Source organism: Miscanthus floridulus, chromosome 8, assembly GCF_019320115.1.
Source record: "Miscanthus floridulus cultivar M001 chromosome 8, ASM1932011v1, whole genome shotgun sequence".
NCBI classification, from domain to species: domain Eukaryota; kingdom Viridiplantae; phylum Streptophyta; class Magnoliopsida; order Poales; family Poaceae; genus Miscanthus; species Miscanthus floridulus.
The window spans coordinates 85,277,347-85,295,355 of NC_089587.1; the positions used below are offsets into that span (position 1 = coordinate 85,277,347).

An 18,009-nucleotide genomic window follows, 5' to 3' on the forward strand; every position below is an offset into this window, starting at 1 on the left:
GCGTGAGGTCTTCTTAGGCTGTGTTTAGTTCGCGAAATTTGGGGATTTGGCTACTGTAGCACTTTCGTTTTTATTTGGCAATTAGTGTTCAATCATAGACTAATTAGGCTCAAAACGTTCGTCTCGCAATTTCCAACCAAACTGTGCAATTAGTTTTTTTTCGTCTACATTTAATGCTCCATATACGTATCGCAAGATTCGATGTGATAGCTACTGTAGCACTTTTTGGGAATTTGGTTGGGAACTAAACAAGCACTTAATGCAATATGCCCAGGGCTGTCTTACCCTCACAGGTCGAGTTGTTTTGTTTTTTGTTTTTTGTTTTTTTTTATTTGGCTAAGTAGACAACGATATCGATTTTTTATATTCTTTTGTGGTCAATGGTTTACATAACTGAACATTGTTCCTAAATCCTCACTGTTTTTCCTGCTCCATAATGTTTTACTGTCAGCAAATTCAATGTTCCAGTCTGTAAAATTGGGTATTTTTCTTCAACCTCAGCTGTTGTATTTAATAATAAGAAAATTAACTTTGGCTGGATTCTTCAATGGAGACATTTTACGCTCCTCGACTTAGAACTTTTTCGGTATATATTTCAACTTATCTCAATTTGTTTACCTGGAGTTGTTGACTAATTGTTTCCTGATAGAAAAGCATATAACATTACCTTGGCAAATAAGCACTGACAATCTGCGACGCTATTCAAATTTATGTCTTTAATACCAGTGTCCTCTCATCTGGTAGAATCATACCAGCGCTGCCTTGACCAAAACACCTGCATGTTGTGTGCATTAAAACTTAAAGAATACCTGCATGTGTGCACAGTCAGTTTGTTGAGTAGAAATTGCAGCTCTGATGTTCTAACAGTTAATTTTCTAATCTGCAGGGCATAATGAGGGGCTAAGCCTGTTCGTTTGGCTGTGGCTTGTCGTAAACAATCATAAATTTTCACCCAGAACAGTATTTTTCTCTCACACAAATCAGTCAGCTCAGCCTGTTCGTTTGGCTGTGGCTTTCGTAAACGATCGTAAATTTCTAGCCGGAACAGTATTTTTCTCTCACACAAACCAGCCAGCAGTACTTCTTCACGAACCAACAACGATACGAACCAGCCAACCGAACAGGCTAACCAGCAACGATACGATCCAACCAACCGAACATGCAGATATTTTTGGACATCTGCTCGAGCTTGTAGTTGAGACTCGTGAATGCCCAGCCCTACTTTCTCGAGCATCTCTGTACTGTATGTCGTCTAAGGATCCATGATCACCGATGGTAAGCCTGGAATGATCGCTGTTCATTATCGCAGGAGCTACATAGTCCTATATGGCTACAGGCTACCGCATTTGAGGTTGATGCGGTTTCATTGGTTTTCTTTTTAGGGTGGGTTCCTCGGCCTGTTTGGACCCTGAATTACGCTGTATACCGGCAGCTACAGTCCAACCTGTACAACAGATCCAAAACACTCACTGTCACTGGAAAGAAATCGGTACACCTGCTCAACAAACAGTGATTGAACAAAAGAGTGAAAGAAATTGAAACAATTACACAACAAACTGTGATTGGACAAATGGAAATAAATTTGCCAAAAAAAAAATCTCTTTCACAGCAAAGAAGAGGCTGTGGTTCTGTGTGGAATATACCACTGTTCCCCACTGAGAAATTTTTGTAGATTTGAAAGAAGCTGCTGCATGGATCTCATTCTGACCTCTGTCAGTCTATCAACACCACACCACTGGTGCTAAGAGCATGCTGCAAAGCCACGCTGTGCCTGTGGTCTCGCTTTACATAGACAACACTCCCCTGGAACCGATTCTTGGCAATGCCAGGCAACATTGGAGGGTACAGCGGAAAGAGGCATGTAAGTTCTGAAGCCTCAAGTACAATATTCGGTAGAAATGATGCATGGAGGCATGGTTGCTTTTTCTCCGGGTCATTCTCCTGAAAGATGCACCTGCTCTGGATCACAGGATGTAAAGACCACAGTACCAGCAGCATGGACGGACCATCAAACAAGCAGAATATTTTCAAGAATCACCCAAAAACTGAACAGAGCAAATTTCAGGATGAACATGAGATTAATACATCGAGCAAAGTCCCCGACAAGCGTACTGATAACTTCAAATCATGGAGGTCTACATAGACGCGACAGACGAGTTCATGGACAACCACAAAAGAAATTAGTCTCCTGACATTGCATTAGTTCATCACTGGATGCTCTAAGCTAGCAAACAGCGTGCAGCATCAGGCTTTCAGTTCCATCTCTCTGTGCGGCTATGATCTGCTGCACTTTATTTGGCTTCCTAGAGCGACCAGTCCATTGTGTTGCCGGTCTGGTCGAACGTACCCGTGGAGCCCTGATCATTGCGCAGCGCTGGCGCTGACCCTGGCGCTGGCCTGTTTCCCTGCAGGGCAAGCTCGAGCTCACCTGAGAACTGGCCGTGATGGCTGCTTGAGCCAGAGTGCACCTCGCTGAGGGGGACGTGAGGTGGCAACTGAGGCACGTTCCGCCCGCCTTCATGGCCCCGGGACTCAGTCCAGGGGCTTGGCGCAATATAGCTACTCGCCATGAGGGAGGGTGCCACAGGGTTGCCGTCAAAACCTGCTGTTGCAGGCATTGATCCAGCATGGCTGTGGCCGGCGCTGTGGGTAGTATCCCATGGCTGAGTTGACAGAAGAGAGAGAGCACAGCTAGAGTCCGAGGGGACTCCTGCAAGACATCCACCTGGTGGGAGCTCCGGACCAGGGAACACCGGTGGCCTTGACGACGACGAGCTACCCTGGCTCCCATATGAGTGGGCACCGTATCCTGCGACTTCGCTTTGATGATGATGAGGATCTAAGCTCGCTTGCCACTGGATACTACCAGGCACCCTTTCGCCAGGTGGAACTGCCGGAAACCCATCCCTCATGGTGCCTGGAACCCTTGGGTATGAAAAATCCAACATAAAGCTTCGGAACCTGCCGGGCTCTTCTGGATCAAGCATAGGAAAATTAGCAGTTACAAAAACTGAAACTTTGGTCACTCACATCACAAAGTAGAAATAAATAAAGCAACTTTGTTACCACCGAATGATGCAGCAAGGCGACCATATCGTGATGCAAGAGGTCCAGGAGGTGGCCTCCTCCGGCGTTCATTGTGGCCTGCAAGACGTCTGCGGCAGCTTTTCTTTAGTTGGTCAAATTCAGGCAGCTGGTGGAACCTGTGATTTATGTGAACAGAGATGTGTTCATTCAAGTGTCCTTGATTCAACTTACAGGTGAGGCACAGTAACAGAATTTTATAAGGAATACAAGTTGCATTCTCTAAATCCACATATATTGTTGTAGATTGATAGTTTCTGTGTAGAAAGCAAAAGAAGCCAGCAGTAAAAAATTCATGGAACAAGCATAAACCATAATAACTCTTACAATAGAGTAAAATGCAAGTTGAATGATGGGATAATAGTAAGTTCAAAGTACTAGTTTATCTTATTAGCAGCATGTGAACACTTATCTTAGTAGGAACATGCATAGCGCGACATAGATATAGGAAACCACACTTTAGGTCAAAGCCAGTGGGAATGGTAGCACATTCAAGAGTAACATTTCTCTTCCTCCTAGGCTAGGGTTGTACTGCACATCCATTAAAGATTAACCTCTGTGTTATGCCATTCATAATTACACCTGCACATCCATACTAAGAAAGCAAAGAGAAATTTTATGTAATCATTCAGAGAGATGTGAGATGTCGGGCTTAACACAACAATACACATCCACCAATGAGGCTTCCATTAATGCCGAGGCAGGTGTCCTTAACAGCAAAGTGGTGGAGGGCCCAACTTAGCTTATCTAATGATGCGTTGTTGCTATAAGTGGCTATGTAGTGTTGTGGCTTAGGACAGCCCAAATCCAGAACTGTGGCACCTTTTCTTTTGCTGGGGACGTGAGGACACCCCTGTAGCCTAGTCCTAAAGCACAAAAGTTGGGGTCGCTAGGGTGATGTGCCCTGGTCCTACTCATATCAACGCTTAATACATGTAGTTCCACCATCATGTTTAGTTTTTTTTTCTGTTGTAACTTGATCGACAAAGAAAACCAAAAGCTTGAACTTAACGAAGTTGAAAATAGCATCGCTACAGGTGACCAACAAAAATTGAAATTATTAAAAAAATGATACAGCAAAATTAATTAAACACTGCCTTAATCCTACCATCTACCATTGTCAAATTAGAGAACTGAATTACTGAAATACCTATCCGTAGGACCGTAGCTACATTATACTTTTTTCTTTCTTTCCCTCCGTAGCATTGTTCTGGTATTAAGCCACAAGACAGCTCGATCTTTCCATACGCTTACTATCCTTAGGCATCAGTAGCAAATTTATGAACGAATATATGCTAGAGTGCATCCTAAAGGAAACAAGCTATTCCAGAAACAACCTAGTTTGGTGTAGCACCTTAAGGGACTAGAATTTTTTGCAGATCTTGAAACGAATGAATTTAATTTAGTTTGATAAGTACTTGTAGCAGTCAACCTGTAAAGTTCCTAGAATAACACAGTGGCAAAGGTTAGCTTGTTCTTCCTTGGGGGACCACTGAGGGCCAACTGATCATGCCTAATGTAGGGGTTCTTTTTTGGCGAAGGATGCCCAATGTAGTTTGGTTAGTACAGGGGACAAAAAATGTCTAGTGCTACTAAACAATGGATACTATCAACTTGTACAGTTGGAACTCTAAATTAATACTCTGGACATCGGCAAAGACTTGTTTGAAATTCCTCAGTGTTGTTCCTTCGGGGACCACCCACAACCACAATCCGATTAAGCTCAACGCAAATTGCATATAGTAATGGCTTGTTAACTGACAGGCATAAGTGAGATACTAAGCTAACACACTGGAATCTAATGCAAAGCAAACTGACAGACAGGCAGGCAGGCTGAGTCACATCACTCTATCATATTTAGGACTAGGAGCATCCATCAAACCTACCGACTTCAAAGTTCTCATGAGCACCATTCAAACGAAACATTAAAGTACTCTAATAATAATACCAAAGCAAGTTTTCAACTTTTCTTTTATCCTTCATTCTTCAGAAAGAGAAGATGTCAGGGGAAAAACAATTGGTATAGATGAAATGGAAGCTCCATCAAACTGAGCGTTTGCAATGTTTAGCGCATCTAGTTTTGTAATGTGTCCATGATATTTAAACCTAAAATTGTTTGATTTTTCGTCTAGTCTCCATAAACCCTAGACAGTAAGTAAAACAAGTGGAATGAAAACACAGCGAATGCAACCAACTGTCACTGAAAACAAGCAATTGAATGGAAGCAGGCAGCAGCAAGTGGAGGGGAGTGCAGCAATGGTGGGGTGGTGACCTGCTGCACTGCTGGCAGAAGCGCTGCTCGAGGCCGTTGACGACGACGCGGGGCTCCTTGGAGTGCATTTTGCAGACCTTGTGGCGGCAGTAGTAGGGCTTGACGTCGGTGAGGTCAACGTTGCAGCCGTCGACCTGGCAGCGCGCGGGCGCGGGCACCGGGGATGGGCCTGCGCCGCCGGCTGCGGCCCTGCCCCTCCTGCCGCCGCCGGCCGCCCTAGGCGAAGCGGCCGGTGGCGACGGCTGCTGCGTGGCTGGAGGCGCGGCCGCGCTGGCACTGCCACTGCCACCGCCGCCGCCGCCGCCGCTTCTGCCACTGCTGGAGCCGGCGGCGGCGTCCTCGAAGTAGATCTTCTTGCCGAACTTGAGGCCGTGCAGCTGGTCATCCCCGCCGCCGCCGCTGCCACTGGCGCCGCCGCCAGACTCCATTGCGGCGGCGACGAGACTTGTCAACGTACGTACGGCGAGGGGGTGTTGTTGGGTTTGGGCTGGGTCTCCCCCTCTTCTCTCTCCTCCTCCAAGAGGGAGGAAAGAGAGGGGAGGGAGGAGGCGGCGAAGGAGAGGGACAGCGGGGCTCGCTGTTGCCTTAAAAATAAGGGACTCCCCTGTGCTCTCTCTCCTTCCACTCCCTCCACCTCCACTGTGGGCGTGTGACTGTGTGTGTGATGCGAACTGCTGCTGCGTCTCCTGCCGCTCGGCTCTGGCTCTGAGCACGGTCTCTCACGCGCGTGCACGAGCCGGCCTAGCTAGCCGCGCCACCGCCACCTTTCGCTTCCATCGGCTGCTTGACGGGCGCGCGTCGCCACCACCCCGTGACAACGCCTCCTCCTGCTCCCGGGGGCTTTTTGTAGACACGACGCGAGGGAGAGGGACGGGGGTAAAGGAAAAAGGGTAGGCTGCTCCTGCGCTTGTGGCAGCGAGCTGAGCGGCGGCCGCTCAGCCGCATCCGCATGCCATCTTTGGCGCACCGCACAGTGGCAGCAGCCCGGGCGGCCGCCTGTCCCCAGTTATCAAATCGCTCAGAGTATCAAACAGACTGAAAAACATAAAGCCTTTTTTTTCTCCTCCTCGCTCAGTCTTCGACATCAAAACTCAAAATACAACGCTCATTCAACGTTCAGTTAGCGCTATAATCAATAGGGATAAAAATGGTACGGATATTTTCCGACCGTATTCGAGACCGAATCCGTTTAAAGAGGTTTAGATCTGTTCGTATCCGAGTCCGGATATTCAACATCCGATACCGTATCCATATTCGAATACTCAAATCGCATATTTATAATACTCAAATCGCGTCTATATAGTTTTTCTTGTTGAAGACAGTGTACAAGCTAGCAGTAGCAGGCCATGAATGAACAGAACAGCTCGTCTGTGTTGGCAGCTGCGTCTGCGACGGGGCTGGCTGCTGCCTTGCACAGAAGATGTTTCCCCCTGGCCGCTGGGCCCTCCACCCACACCCCACCAGTCCAGAGCCTTGTCACCCTCCTGGGTCCTGGCCTCCTCTCTCTACAGTCTCTCTCCCCGCTGCCACACACACAGTCACGCAGAGGAGCGGCACAGGGAGGCCGGGGGCATCCGGTATCAAATCCAAGGGGCATGTCCATGTCACGGCACTGCTCATGCCAGGCCGGCTCGCTGACGCGCGGGGGCCGCCCGTGGCCGGGCCCACTCGTCTGGTCGCAGCCTCAGCCTGTGTCTGTGTGGTGGGCGGCAATGATAGGTGAGTACTCATGGTGGTGGCTGTGTATTTTTTGTTTTCCCGCTGACAGACACAGACAGATACAGTGCGACGAGCAGCCGGGGCGGGCCGGGCCGGGCCGGGCGGGGGATGCTGCGGTGACTGGTGACTTGTCACTGGTGTGACTCGTGCTGCCCAGGAATGCTACCGGGAGTTACCATGCCGCAGGGGTAAAAGTAGGCCGGATACGTACTGTAGCGTGTGGGCTGGGTTTCCTTTTCATTTGCCCCTTTTGTGGTAAGGGGCGATCACCAACCAGGGCTTCCAAACGGCCTTTTCACACGTTCCGGGGGGTGTGGATGGAGGTTTGGGCGTGCCAGGCTCAGGCTACCAACTCCCCCATGCTGTGCTCTGTGGAAGAATGGTTGAACCCGTGGCCACCGGTGCTAAGGAGGAGAGACCCATCCCTTGTTTACAGTTGAGCAGTTCTTAAGATTTAGTTTGCTTATATTTAGGTCCCGTTCACTTCACTGAAAAAAACAAGCCCAAACACGATTCCAGCTAATTTGTTGTGAGAGAAAAACACTGGCTGAAAAGTATGGATTACAAAACAAGCGAATAGGGCCTTAGTCCAAATAATTTTACCAGTGAATCATTATTGATGTTCTGCCAGGAGCTTGTTACCTATGATGACTTCAACGATGGCCATTGCGGGAGTGAACTCCATCAGCTGGAATTTGGCTTGTGGTTACTATTTGCAAGGACGGGCATTCCTGTGGGATTATTATTAACTCTGGGTTGTTGACCTTACCATCATTTGTCGCGGAGAGAAAACCAAACGTCCAACTTGATGGATTAAGGGTTGGAGGTACAAAATTTGTTCGCCTAAACAATAATTAAACGGTAAACGATAGTCAACCATGTTGTTTAGGCACTAAACAGTAAATCAATGGCCGGACTGTTTAAACTCATCTAAACCGTTAAAACACAATCAAATTAAACATGATTAAATGAGCTAAATGGATATTTTAGTGTTAATACACAAAACTGTTTAAGTCGTTCAACTTTGTTTAAACATCATCTAAACAGCCTAAACAGTTTAGCATTTAGGATAACAGTGGTATTGTGCGACAATTCAACCACACATGTTCTTCCATCGATTCACATACCTTTCAGTCTAGTTCTTGAACATGGGATCTTGCGGCATTAACTTGTTGCATCTAAGTCCTTACAACCATACTTTGATTTTACTACATTTTCAGTCTAATTTCATGTGACGATCTACTTGAGGATTGCCTCTTTCTTCTCATGGACCTTGATTTTTGTCCTTACCTCACTTTGTCCATGTATTATCTGAAGGCTTACCTATTTAAGCGGTCTCCATTATTTGAGTGGCAGTAGGGGGCCAAAGCCCCCCTCCCTCCCAACACACACACAACACATGTTGCAGTTTTCCATGATAGTTTGTGTTTTTCTATATAATTTGAAAGCCCCCTCCCTTACGTTCCGCACCTCTTCAGAGAACACGCTGCCCCAACTCTTGGTCCTTTTCATGTCCTTGATGCGCTGCTGCATGCAGGTCCTGCCTCGTCCTGTCCCTTTCGTCACCCCTCTCGTAGAAACCTCTATGAATTCCATCCCCAGACCATATCATCGATCGGATACGTCAAATAAAAGGGGAGTAAAGATTAAGGAAACAAGGCCAATAACACACTGCATGATCGAATCCCAAGCAACGCTGATCCTAGTGTGGTCGAGACTCTTCATCTCCTCGTACTGAGCGGCGTAGAGAACCACCAAGACATGGTTTTCTTGATTGGAAAAGCGCCTCTTCCCCTGAATCATGCCAACTCCTGCAGGCACCAGTACTAGTATGACCGATGCCCCAGCACCGACAGCGATTGAGCCATCGCCACCGACCGCGATCACTCTATCACCACCGACAATGATCGCTCAGCACTGGCCATGGTCACCCTAGCACCGGCTGCGCTCCCCTCTTGGCCTGTCACCACACCGTTGGACTGTACCAGCACCGGCACCACTGCGTCGTCATCCTTAGATGTTGGGAGGGGATCGTCTGTTCAGGAGAGCAAACTCAAGCAACAAAGTGGTTTCATGTGAGATCAAGTTTTCTTAACCAAAACTTGATCGTCACATGAAGTCTTAACTGAAACAAACCAAAACAAGACTATAACATCAAGTCTTCCAAAACATTAACTTGTTGGCATCTAAGTCCTTACTATAAGACTTTGGTTTTGCCACATTTTCAGCCTTGCTACATTTCAGCCTCTATTAGGTTTCATGTGACGATGTAGTTTCCTTGAGGATATCTCTTTCTCCTGATCTACCTCAATTTTTATACTTACCTTGCTTAAGGGGGTCTCCATTTCGAGTGGCAGTAGGGGGCCAAAGCCCCTTGCCTCCCTCCCTCCCAACATGCGCGCACATACACGCAGAACACATGTTGCACGTGTCCCCATGACAATTTAAGTGTTTCTATATCATTTGAAAGTAAATGAAGACATGAGATATGTACAAGAGCAAGATGAGTTAGCACAGAGAATATACAAATCAATGATAACATGATGAAGGAAATGACTTAATATGCTAGGGACATGCAAGATAACCACCTCATTGGTAAGTTATTCGAAGAGTAAATGGCATTCAATGATGGAGCTAGAATGTTTTTGTCAAAGAGGTCAAATGACATATCTAAACAATGACAATGCAAAGTAGTGGTATTTTCTATTTCTACTATGATTTTGTGTAGCCTTTTTTAGGGTGAGCAATGGCTCTTGTTTCCTCTCAATCTCTTGGACTACCGCCTATTTCCATAGATCCGTAGTACACTAGTGAAGATTTCCTAAACAGCTTTGTGTAAGATTGTCATTATTTTGGCAAATTAATAGAGTATGCGTGATCTCGTTTATAAAATTATTAAGAATCATGTTGCCTGATCTTCAGCCTATAGAGCTTGTTTGGTTCATGGCTTCCCAGTCAGTAATCCTGTGTTGACAGTCTAAGACGTTGCCTGGCAGGCAGCCGAGAAACCAAACATGTCCATAGACATGAAGTTTTTTTTGGGTTATTGCTAGTAACTTTTGTAGCCAGTTATTTTTTCCCTGGCACTATTGAACTAAACATTTAGAAGAGTGAGTTTGCATGCACGGTTGAAGGTTTGCCGGCCTACGTTAGGAGAGTCCAACTTTTGGATGTGAAAATTTGGAATATTTTTTTGAAATTGTCTGCTAGCTCAATATACCCTTAATCCATCGAAACGTGAGAGAGGTAAATAATCAATGGTATCTCTGACATTGTATAATATTCTATCTATGTGGCTAGTATTTAATCCTCTACACGGTGCCCGCTGTCGATGCTTTGGATCGGTTAATTTCTTGTATTGGCTGTTAAACTTTTGGAGCGTCAATTTAGCCCTATCCCCATCTCCCTAATAGGGGAATTTTCCGCAGGGAATCGGGGATCGTGGCCCCATTGCCATCTCTACTCAACGTCCTCTTCAAAATACCAACTGATGATTGGCAATTTGGAATGGGGCTTGGAGCTAGCTAGCTTCTAATGAGTACATCACTCCTTCGGATGTATCCACTGATCCTCCAACCATCATGCAAGGTCCAATGACCCGGGCTCGAATACGTCAACTCGGTTTAGAGGTGAGCTCGTTCTTAAGTGATCCTTTTCATACTTTTGAGAATAGACTACTACCTAATGATGTTATCTTGCTTAGGAACATTGAAGAGGGTCATGAGGGACTTATAGGAAGAGGTGGAGGCATTGATGACCAACAAGGACGTTCAACAGAAACTGAAGGCCCGGTCCAACATGATTTTGAGTCTGTCTCGGCCTCTAGGACTAGTCTACCTTAAACTGGTCACCCAGGACGCATCCGGACTCCGTTTTCAACGATCCACATATGGTTGGAAAGCTAATTTAATAAGGAAGCCAATCCAAGTGGTTTCACATCAAAAGACCTTCAGAATTAACAAAAATCATCGAAACAATTTAGCGTCCAGAATCTATCAGGATGCTGCGACACCGTCTTTTGGTCCGTTGGACCGTGTATCGTGTTTGGGCCTATTAGGGGGTGCGTCTAGGGTAGGTGACGACCCTAAGACCTTTATAATCATATGCCGCCGCCGTCATTACATTTTGGGTGTTGCTTAGATTAATCTGTCAAGAACAGTTTCGTCGTTCATCGGTTTATGAGACCCCAACTTTGTGAGATTAATTATTCATCTACAATTTGGTTGCTTTCTTTCTTGTTTTTGCTTGTGTTCTTTGTTACATAGGTAGGGATTAGCCTTCTTGGCGAGGTCAACCGGATCCGTGTCTTGGTTGATAACCAGAGGAGTTGTGGTGCTAAGATTATAGGATTCGATCTTTCGATCTAAAGCTGGATTGGTGTGTCATTCTCTGCCAAAACGATAGTTATCACTACCTGATGGAAGATCGGGATCCCCCATTTCCATTAAGTGGTATCAGAGCTAAGGTATATCATTAGGTTTACATTTATCCCCTAGTTTGGAGTGTTTCACATTCGTCCCATAGTCCAGTGCCATACTTTTTTTTCCTGTCCTAGAACCTTTCGCGCCATAGCCCTTGCATATTTTAGTTTTAGAGTCCGTCGTGTTGAGTTTGTGTCTTGGTTGAGGTCTTGTTGCTGGTTAGGTCATGTTAGAGTCTAGTTCATGTGTTTTCCCCCATCGTTTTCATCAAATCTTTGCTGCTGTGACCAATTTTACGCACATTGTTCCTGTTTTGTCCTCTAATTCGGAGCCAATTCTTAAAACTGGTCTAGTTTTCACATACGAACTCAGATTTTGACGTTCCATATATCAAAATTGACCAGAAAAAATTTCGGATCTGTCTATCCCCTATTTTCTCGAGGTTGGAAAATTTTAATTTGGTCAAAAATTGGTCACAAGAACCTCTTTTCGTGGTCACTAGCTTTTTGTCGATTTTGAGCACATCTTCTGAAATTTAAAAATGCCACGCCTTTCACTTGTTTAAGCTCATGTTTTCTGTGGTTACTTGTTTTGTGCTCCTAAGTGAAGAAAAAATATGAAAAAAATAAAAATAAAAAGTCAAAATTTCCCAAAAAACAACGATAGCCCCAAAAAATAGAAAAAAAGAGAGGGGCAAAAGAGAAATAATATCTAGAGGAGCACATAGAGAAGGTCAAAGTGAGCTGTGTTAGCGTGTGCTGTCTGGTTCCTTGTTTGTGTTGCTCTTGCTATCCACCATACTTATTTTTCACACACATGTCACCTTGTTGTAAGGAAAATGGACCCTAGTCCCATTTACTTTGGATTTTGGTGTTTGATGACCAACACAACCAAATTGGACTAAAGAATTTGTATGTGTTTTTTTATAGTTCAATAGGGTGCAAGACATGACTTGGACGAAGGCGACGTGATGATCCGATGATCAACACTATAAGTAAGACCTTAGAAGCACAAGAGAGGACCCAAGATATCAAGAAAAGTCCAATCACAAAGATAGGAACTAAGCCGGACGCAAGATCGCGAAGAAAAGAGCTCATAGAGATGACAGGACGCTGTATAGGACGCTGCACCAGATGCTGCATAGGACGCTGCATAGGACATTACACCGGACGCTGCACAGGACGCTACACCGAACGATGTACCGGACGCTACACAGGACGCTGCACCGGATGCTCCGATCAAGAGGCTCGGCAATAGCAGTGTCAGCAGCAGCGACCGGACGCTGAGTGCCAGAGTCCAATCAACATCAGTAAGGTTCTAGAGAGCCATTTTCATGACCGGACGCATCCGGTCAGTGCTGATCGGACGCTGGTCAGAGTCCGATCAGTAGCAGAAAAGTGGGATTTCATCCCCAACGGCTACTTTATCAGTGGGACTTATAAATAGATCCCCCAACCGGCCATTTGAGTAGTGTGAAGCTAAGGAAATATACCAAGGGTGTTGATACGCCATTTTAGTAATCTTCACTTGCATAGTGCTTAGTGTTTTATTAGGTGATTAGCGTAGGTGCTTTGTGAAGTGCTTAGGTTGATTAGACCACCACTTATGTGCTTGCTCTAGGTTTAGGCCTAGTGTTTAGTGAGGTTTGTATACCTCTTACCACTCGATACTTACATGCACCATTGTTGTACATTAGAGGGGCTTGTAGTCTTACGAGATCATACTAATCGCGTTTGTGGTGTGGCCGCCATTGTATACCAGAGTGAACAAGACCTGTGGCGTTTCGGCCGGAAGCTTGATAATGAAGACGGCGGGGAGCATCTAGGAGAGGCTTGCCGGAAGGCACGTCGGAGACCCACTTACGCATGGGGAAGGCCCGAGGCTATCCACGGAGTTACCTGACTGGGAGCTTGGCCCTTGCGAGGGATTCCTTGCATGGGGCTCCAATGAGGACTAAAGGGAAGCTTGCGCGCTTCTCGATACCTGGGTAAAAATACCAGAGTCATCGATGGGAGTTTGCATATTTCTACCTTTCTCTTTAGCTTCCGCATTTACATTGATTGCATTACTCCTTTTGCGATAGAGATAGCAACACATTAGCAAAACCGTAGTTGTACATTTAGATAGTTTATCTTTTGCATAGGTTTCGCTAAGGTTAGAAAAAGAGGCCATAGTTTAGAGTTAGAATTTTAAGTTGCCTAATTCACCCCCCCTCTTAGGCGTCACGATCCCCTTCAATTGATATCAGAGCGGGTTGGCTGAAATTGGACCTTTGGCTTAACCACCGTTGAGCCGACGCTATTTAGAGTGGTTGGGATGGATACCTCTAGGCCTCTACACTTTGACGGCACTAACTTCCCCTATTATATAGCTAGAATGTCTTGCTATCTTGAGACGGTGATTTGGGAGTTTGGAGAGTCACTCGTGATGGGATGAAATCCATTAAGAATCCTGAAAAACCCACAAAGAGTGATAAAAAAGAAATGCATTTCAATGCTAGAGCTAAGAATTGCTTGTTTGAATTATTTAGCATGGATGTGTTTAACCAAGTATTCACTTTAAATACGGCATATGAAATTTGGTTAAAACTTCAAGAGCTCCATGACGGCACATCTAATGTTCGTGAGCAAAAATATTGTCTAGCTAAACAAAATTATGATTCCTTTACAATGAATGATAATGAGCTTGTTGGTAATATGTATTCTTGTTTGAATCTAATTATCAATGAGCTCCATTCAATAGGATTAATAAAGCTAGATGATGCGGACATTGTGAGGAAGATCATCTCCGTGTTACCATAAAAGAAATATGCAAGCATCATCACCATCCTTCACAACATGGAGGACTTGAGCACCATGACCCCGGGAATAGTCATTGTCAAGATAGTGGCATTTGAAATGTCACGCGAGATGGGTCAAGAAGAAGCCTCTTCATCAAGCAAAGGCAAAGCTCTCACATGTAGCGAGAAAAAGAAGATAAAGGGCAAGCAAGTTAAGACAATATCAAGCTCAAGCTCCTCAAGTGAAGATGAAGAAGAAGATGAGGATGATAATGATGATGATGAAGATTCAAGTGACGATGATCAATCTTCCTCCTCCACCTCTAACCTTGATAAAGAATCAATCAAACTTATCAATAAGGTAGAGAAGATGATCCAAAGGCTCAATGTCAAGGGTGTGCCCATCCAAATTCAAGATCTTATTTTCACCAATCAAAGAAATGAGCAAAGAAAGAGAGGATGCTATGGATGCGGTGAGTTGGGGCACTTTGTGGAAGGTTGTCCAAACAAGCCCACACCCAAGATAAAGAAGAAGGCATGCAAGAACTAAGCCTTCACATCAATAAATTCATGGAATGATTCTTCAAGTGAAGAAGAACACCATCACAAGAGGCGAGGCCGCAAGCACTCATCATCAAGCTCTTCTCGTATGTGCCTTATGGCATGAGGTAATGAAAGCTCATCCTCTAGTGAGAGTGATAGTGATGATGAAATGTCTTCTTATGATGAAATTGTGCAATAAAATCTTAATTATGCTAAAGTTTGCACTAGTCAACAAAAGAAGCTCAAAAAATTAAAAGGGAAGCTAGATAGTTCACAAGAAGCATACGAAACTTTGCTTGAATAATACAAGAACTTTGCTAATCTCAATATTGAACTATCTACTAAAATTGAGCAACTTAAGGCTAGTGCAACAACAAATGCATGCACAATCAATGATGAGCAACTTGTAAAGAAAAATAAAAGATTAAAAGAAAAGTTAGCTAGCTCATAAGATGCTTATAAAAGTTTGCTTGCTAAAATGGAAACCATGTGCAAACATTGTGATGAGCTAACTAATAAAGTTGCTAAGCTTGAAGCCGTTAGTACAACACCCACCAAGGCATCTAAAAAGAAAAGCTCTATCTTTAACATGTCTAAAAAGGATGCCTCTACTTCTTGTAATGATTTATGTTTAGACTCATCTTTGTACAGCCAAGTTTGTGTTGAGAAAGTTATTGTAGATACATGCACACAAGAGGTTGCAAAAGAAAATGAGCAACTCAAGCAAGAAATAGCTCGCCTCACCAAGGACTTGACCCAAGTGAAAGGCAAAGCAAAGCAAGCCCAACTTCATCAAGATAACACCATCAAGGGAGTGAAGAAGCTTGATGAAGGACAAACCGTGGTTTGCTGCATATGCCACAAGGAAGGTCACAAGTCCTATGAGTGCAAGGTAAAGAATGGGGGAGGAGCAAAGAAGAAAGAGAAGAAGCAAACAAGCAAGCTCTCCAACACCTACACCAATAAGGTGGACAAGAAGGCCTGCACACCTTATCTTTTGAAGAAGAAGAAAAATGACAAGGTGGTGGCCATCAAGGTGAACAAGCAAGCCAATAATGGGGTCAAACACTTTTGGGTGCCAAAGGAAATCATTTCTAACATGAAGAGCACTAAGAAGGTTTGGATCCCGAAAGGGAAGTGAGAAGTCCAATGGACTTCAGGGAACTTGGAGACTTGGCAAAGTATGGGTGCATTTCATAGGATGCATCATGATGGACAAAATCATTGCCAAGTGGGTTAGTGAATACTATGGACCCAAATTCTCCTTCCCATGTTAGGTAACTAGATGTTATTACTTTCAATTGGTACTTTCTTCAAGTGGTATTTCTTACAAATTGGCATCTTATAGCATCTAGTCACTTTTTATGCCTATGTTTGCATTTGTATGCTTATATCTTTTGTCATGCATACACTAGGCATATCTTATGGTAGATTTGCTCGGTTTCATTCTTAACCCTTAGAGCAAACCTACATGGTTTAAAATTGTTTAGGAGCACGACACATAGCTTGTCTTTTGATTGTACATCTAATATGTGCCAAAGACTAAATTGTGGATAATTTCTCCCGAATATCATCTTCGAAAAGGATTCTCACATTCATGAGAAGTCATCTTTCAAGTAGTATTATTGATTCTCAAATCAATGTGCATGACTTCTACAAGTATCCCACACTTGTGTGCATAAATTTAGGGGGAGATTAATCTACAAGTTGGATGCTTTGAGACTAACTCCTTTTCAAGCTTATCATGTGTGTAGTAGTCTCATTGCAAGGAAAATAGAGTCCCTGGAGTTAAGCATCATACTTCAAACATCCACCACCTATTGCAAGTGGTAGAAATCAAATTGATTTCCACATGTGGTATTTCTAAACCGATATCCTCATGTTGATTTCATTTTGATATTTATATGCTTTCACCATGCATTATATAGACTAAATTTCCTTGAGCAATAATTTGCCAAATGTCGGGTACCATAAAAAGGGGTCCTCTAAGCAAGAACCGAAAAAATCGCTTAGACCTCGTAAATATCGAAGCCAAGAGACAACCACCGGCAAAACCCCCACCTCATCCAAGGCTCGGCTGGACCGCCCGGCCCACCTCAAACAATATTCGAGCTCACCCAAAGCGAGCTTGGCCCAGAACAAAACCATGAGGCCTCGGATGAGGTATCGATTCTCTGACTCACCCGAGGCCCCGCGCGTAAGGCCTCGGATGAGGTACCGATTCTCCAACTCGCCCGAGGCCCCACGCGTAAGGCCTCGGACGAGGTACCGATTCTCTGACTCGCCCGAGGCCCCGCACCAAAGGCCTCGGATGAGATACCAATTCTTCGACTCGCCCGAGGCCCCACGCGTAAGGCCTCGGACGAGGTACCGATTCTCCTTCTCGCCCGAGGCCCCGTGCGTAAGGCCTCGGACGAGGTATCGATTCTCCGACTCGCCCGAGGCCCCATCCGTAAGGCCTCGGACGAGGTACCGATTCTCCACCTTGCCCGAGGCCCCACGCATAAGGCCTCAGACGAGGTACCGATTCTCCGACTTGCTCGAGGTCGGCTCGGCATCAACCCCGTCACCTTCGCCTTGACCGACTTCTCTGATAGGATGTCACGTCCAACTAACACGTTCAGCCACTCTCACGATGTTAGCCGAATGACGGCTCGATACAGCAGAGTGGCCGACAAGATGGGAGTCACATCAACGCCATGCCACCCAGGACAAGACGGGGCAGGGGTTATTGGCCGCTGTGCTCGGTACTATGCCCACGACTAACACCCGTACTGCACTGTGCTGCCTAACCCCTTCTCCAAGGACAACATGGCATGGAGCGTCATGTCTAGGTCCCTGTAGCCTTAGAATCGACGTACAAAGACCAACTGCTCCCTCCGAGCCTCGGCTATCCGCTTCCGGGTCCCTGTAGCCTCGGGACTCGCACCCATCGAGCCCCCCACAATAGTTTAGCCTCTGCACCGACTAGGCATCGGCTCTCTATGTTGTCAACATACAGCGACCGGCACGTCATCCGCAGTACGCACCATATCCTACGTTAAGCTGCTGGAGCTCCCACGTCGCACCGGATCAGGCGTGACCGGCGCATTGCTCTAGTGCACCGAGGACAAGGCCGCTCCACCGACTATGCCGCCACTATGACAAGCTACAGGGCTCGGACATACCGCCTCTGCTCACAAAACGCCACA

General features: G+C 45.5%; 1 protein-coding gene across 4 annotated transcripts; it reads right to left on the reverse strand.

The window, feature by feature from the left end:
* Positions 1 to 1,909: 1,909 nt before the first annotated feature.
* Positions 1,910 to 6,239, reverse strand: LOC136472826 (squamosa promoter-binding-like protein 14). 4 transcript variants are annotated; one of them, XM_066470532.1, is made up of 3 exons: positions 5,357 to 6,239; positions 3,070 to 3,203; positions 1,910 to 2,971 (listed from the first exon to the last, which is right to left on the reverse strand). In XM_066470532.1, exons 1-3 carry the CDS (start codon positions 5,782 to 5,784, stop codon positions 2,304 to 2,306), a joined length of 1,230 nt encoding a protein of 409 aa, XP_066326629.1. In that variant the 5' UTR covers positions 5,785 to 6,239; the 3' UTR covers positions 1,910 to 2,303. The 4 variants fall into 4 exon arrangements, with proteins under 4 accessions (XP_066326629.1, XP_066326628.1, XP_066326627.1 ...); XM_066470531.1 differs by having other exon boundaries at positions 1,910 to 2,974; positions 5,357 to 6,238; XM_066470530.1 differs by having other exon boundaries at positions 1,928 to 2,971; positions 3,067 to 3,203; positions 5,357 to 6,237.
* Between the last annotated feature and the right edge of the window lie 11,770 nt (positions 6,240 to 18,009).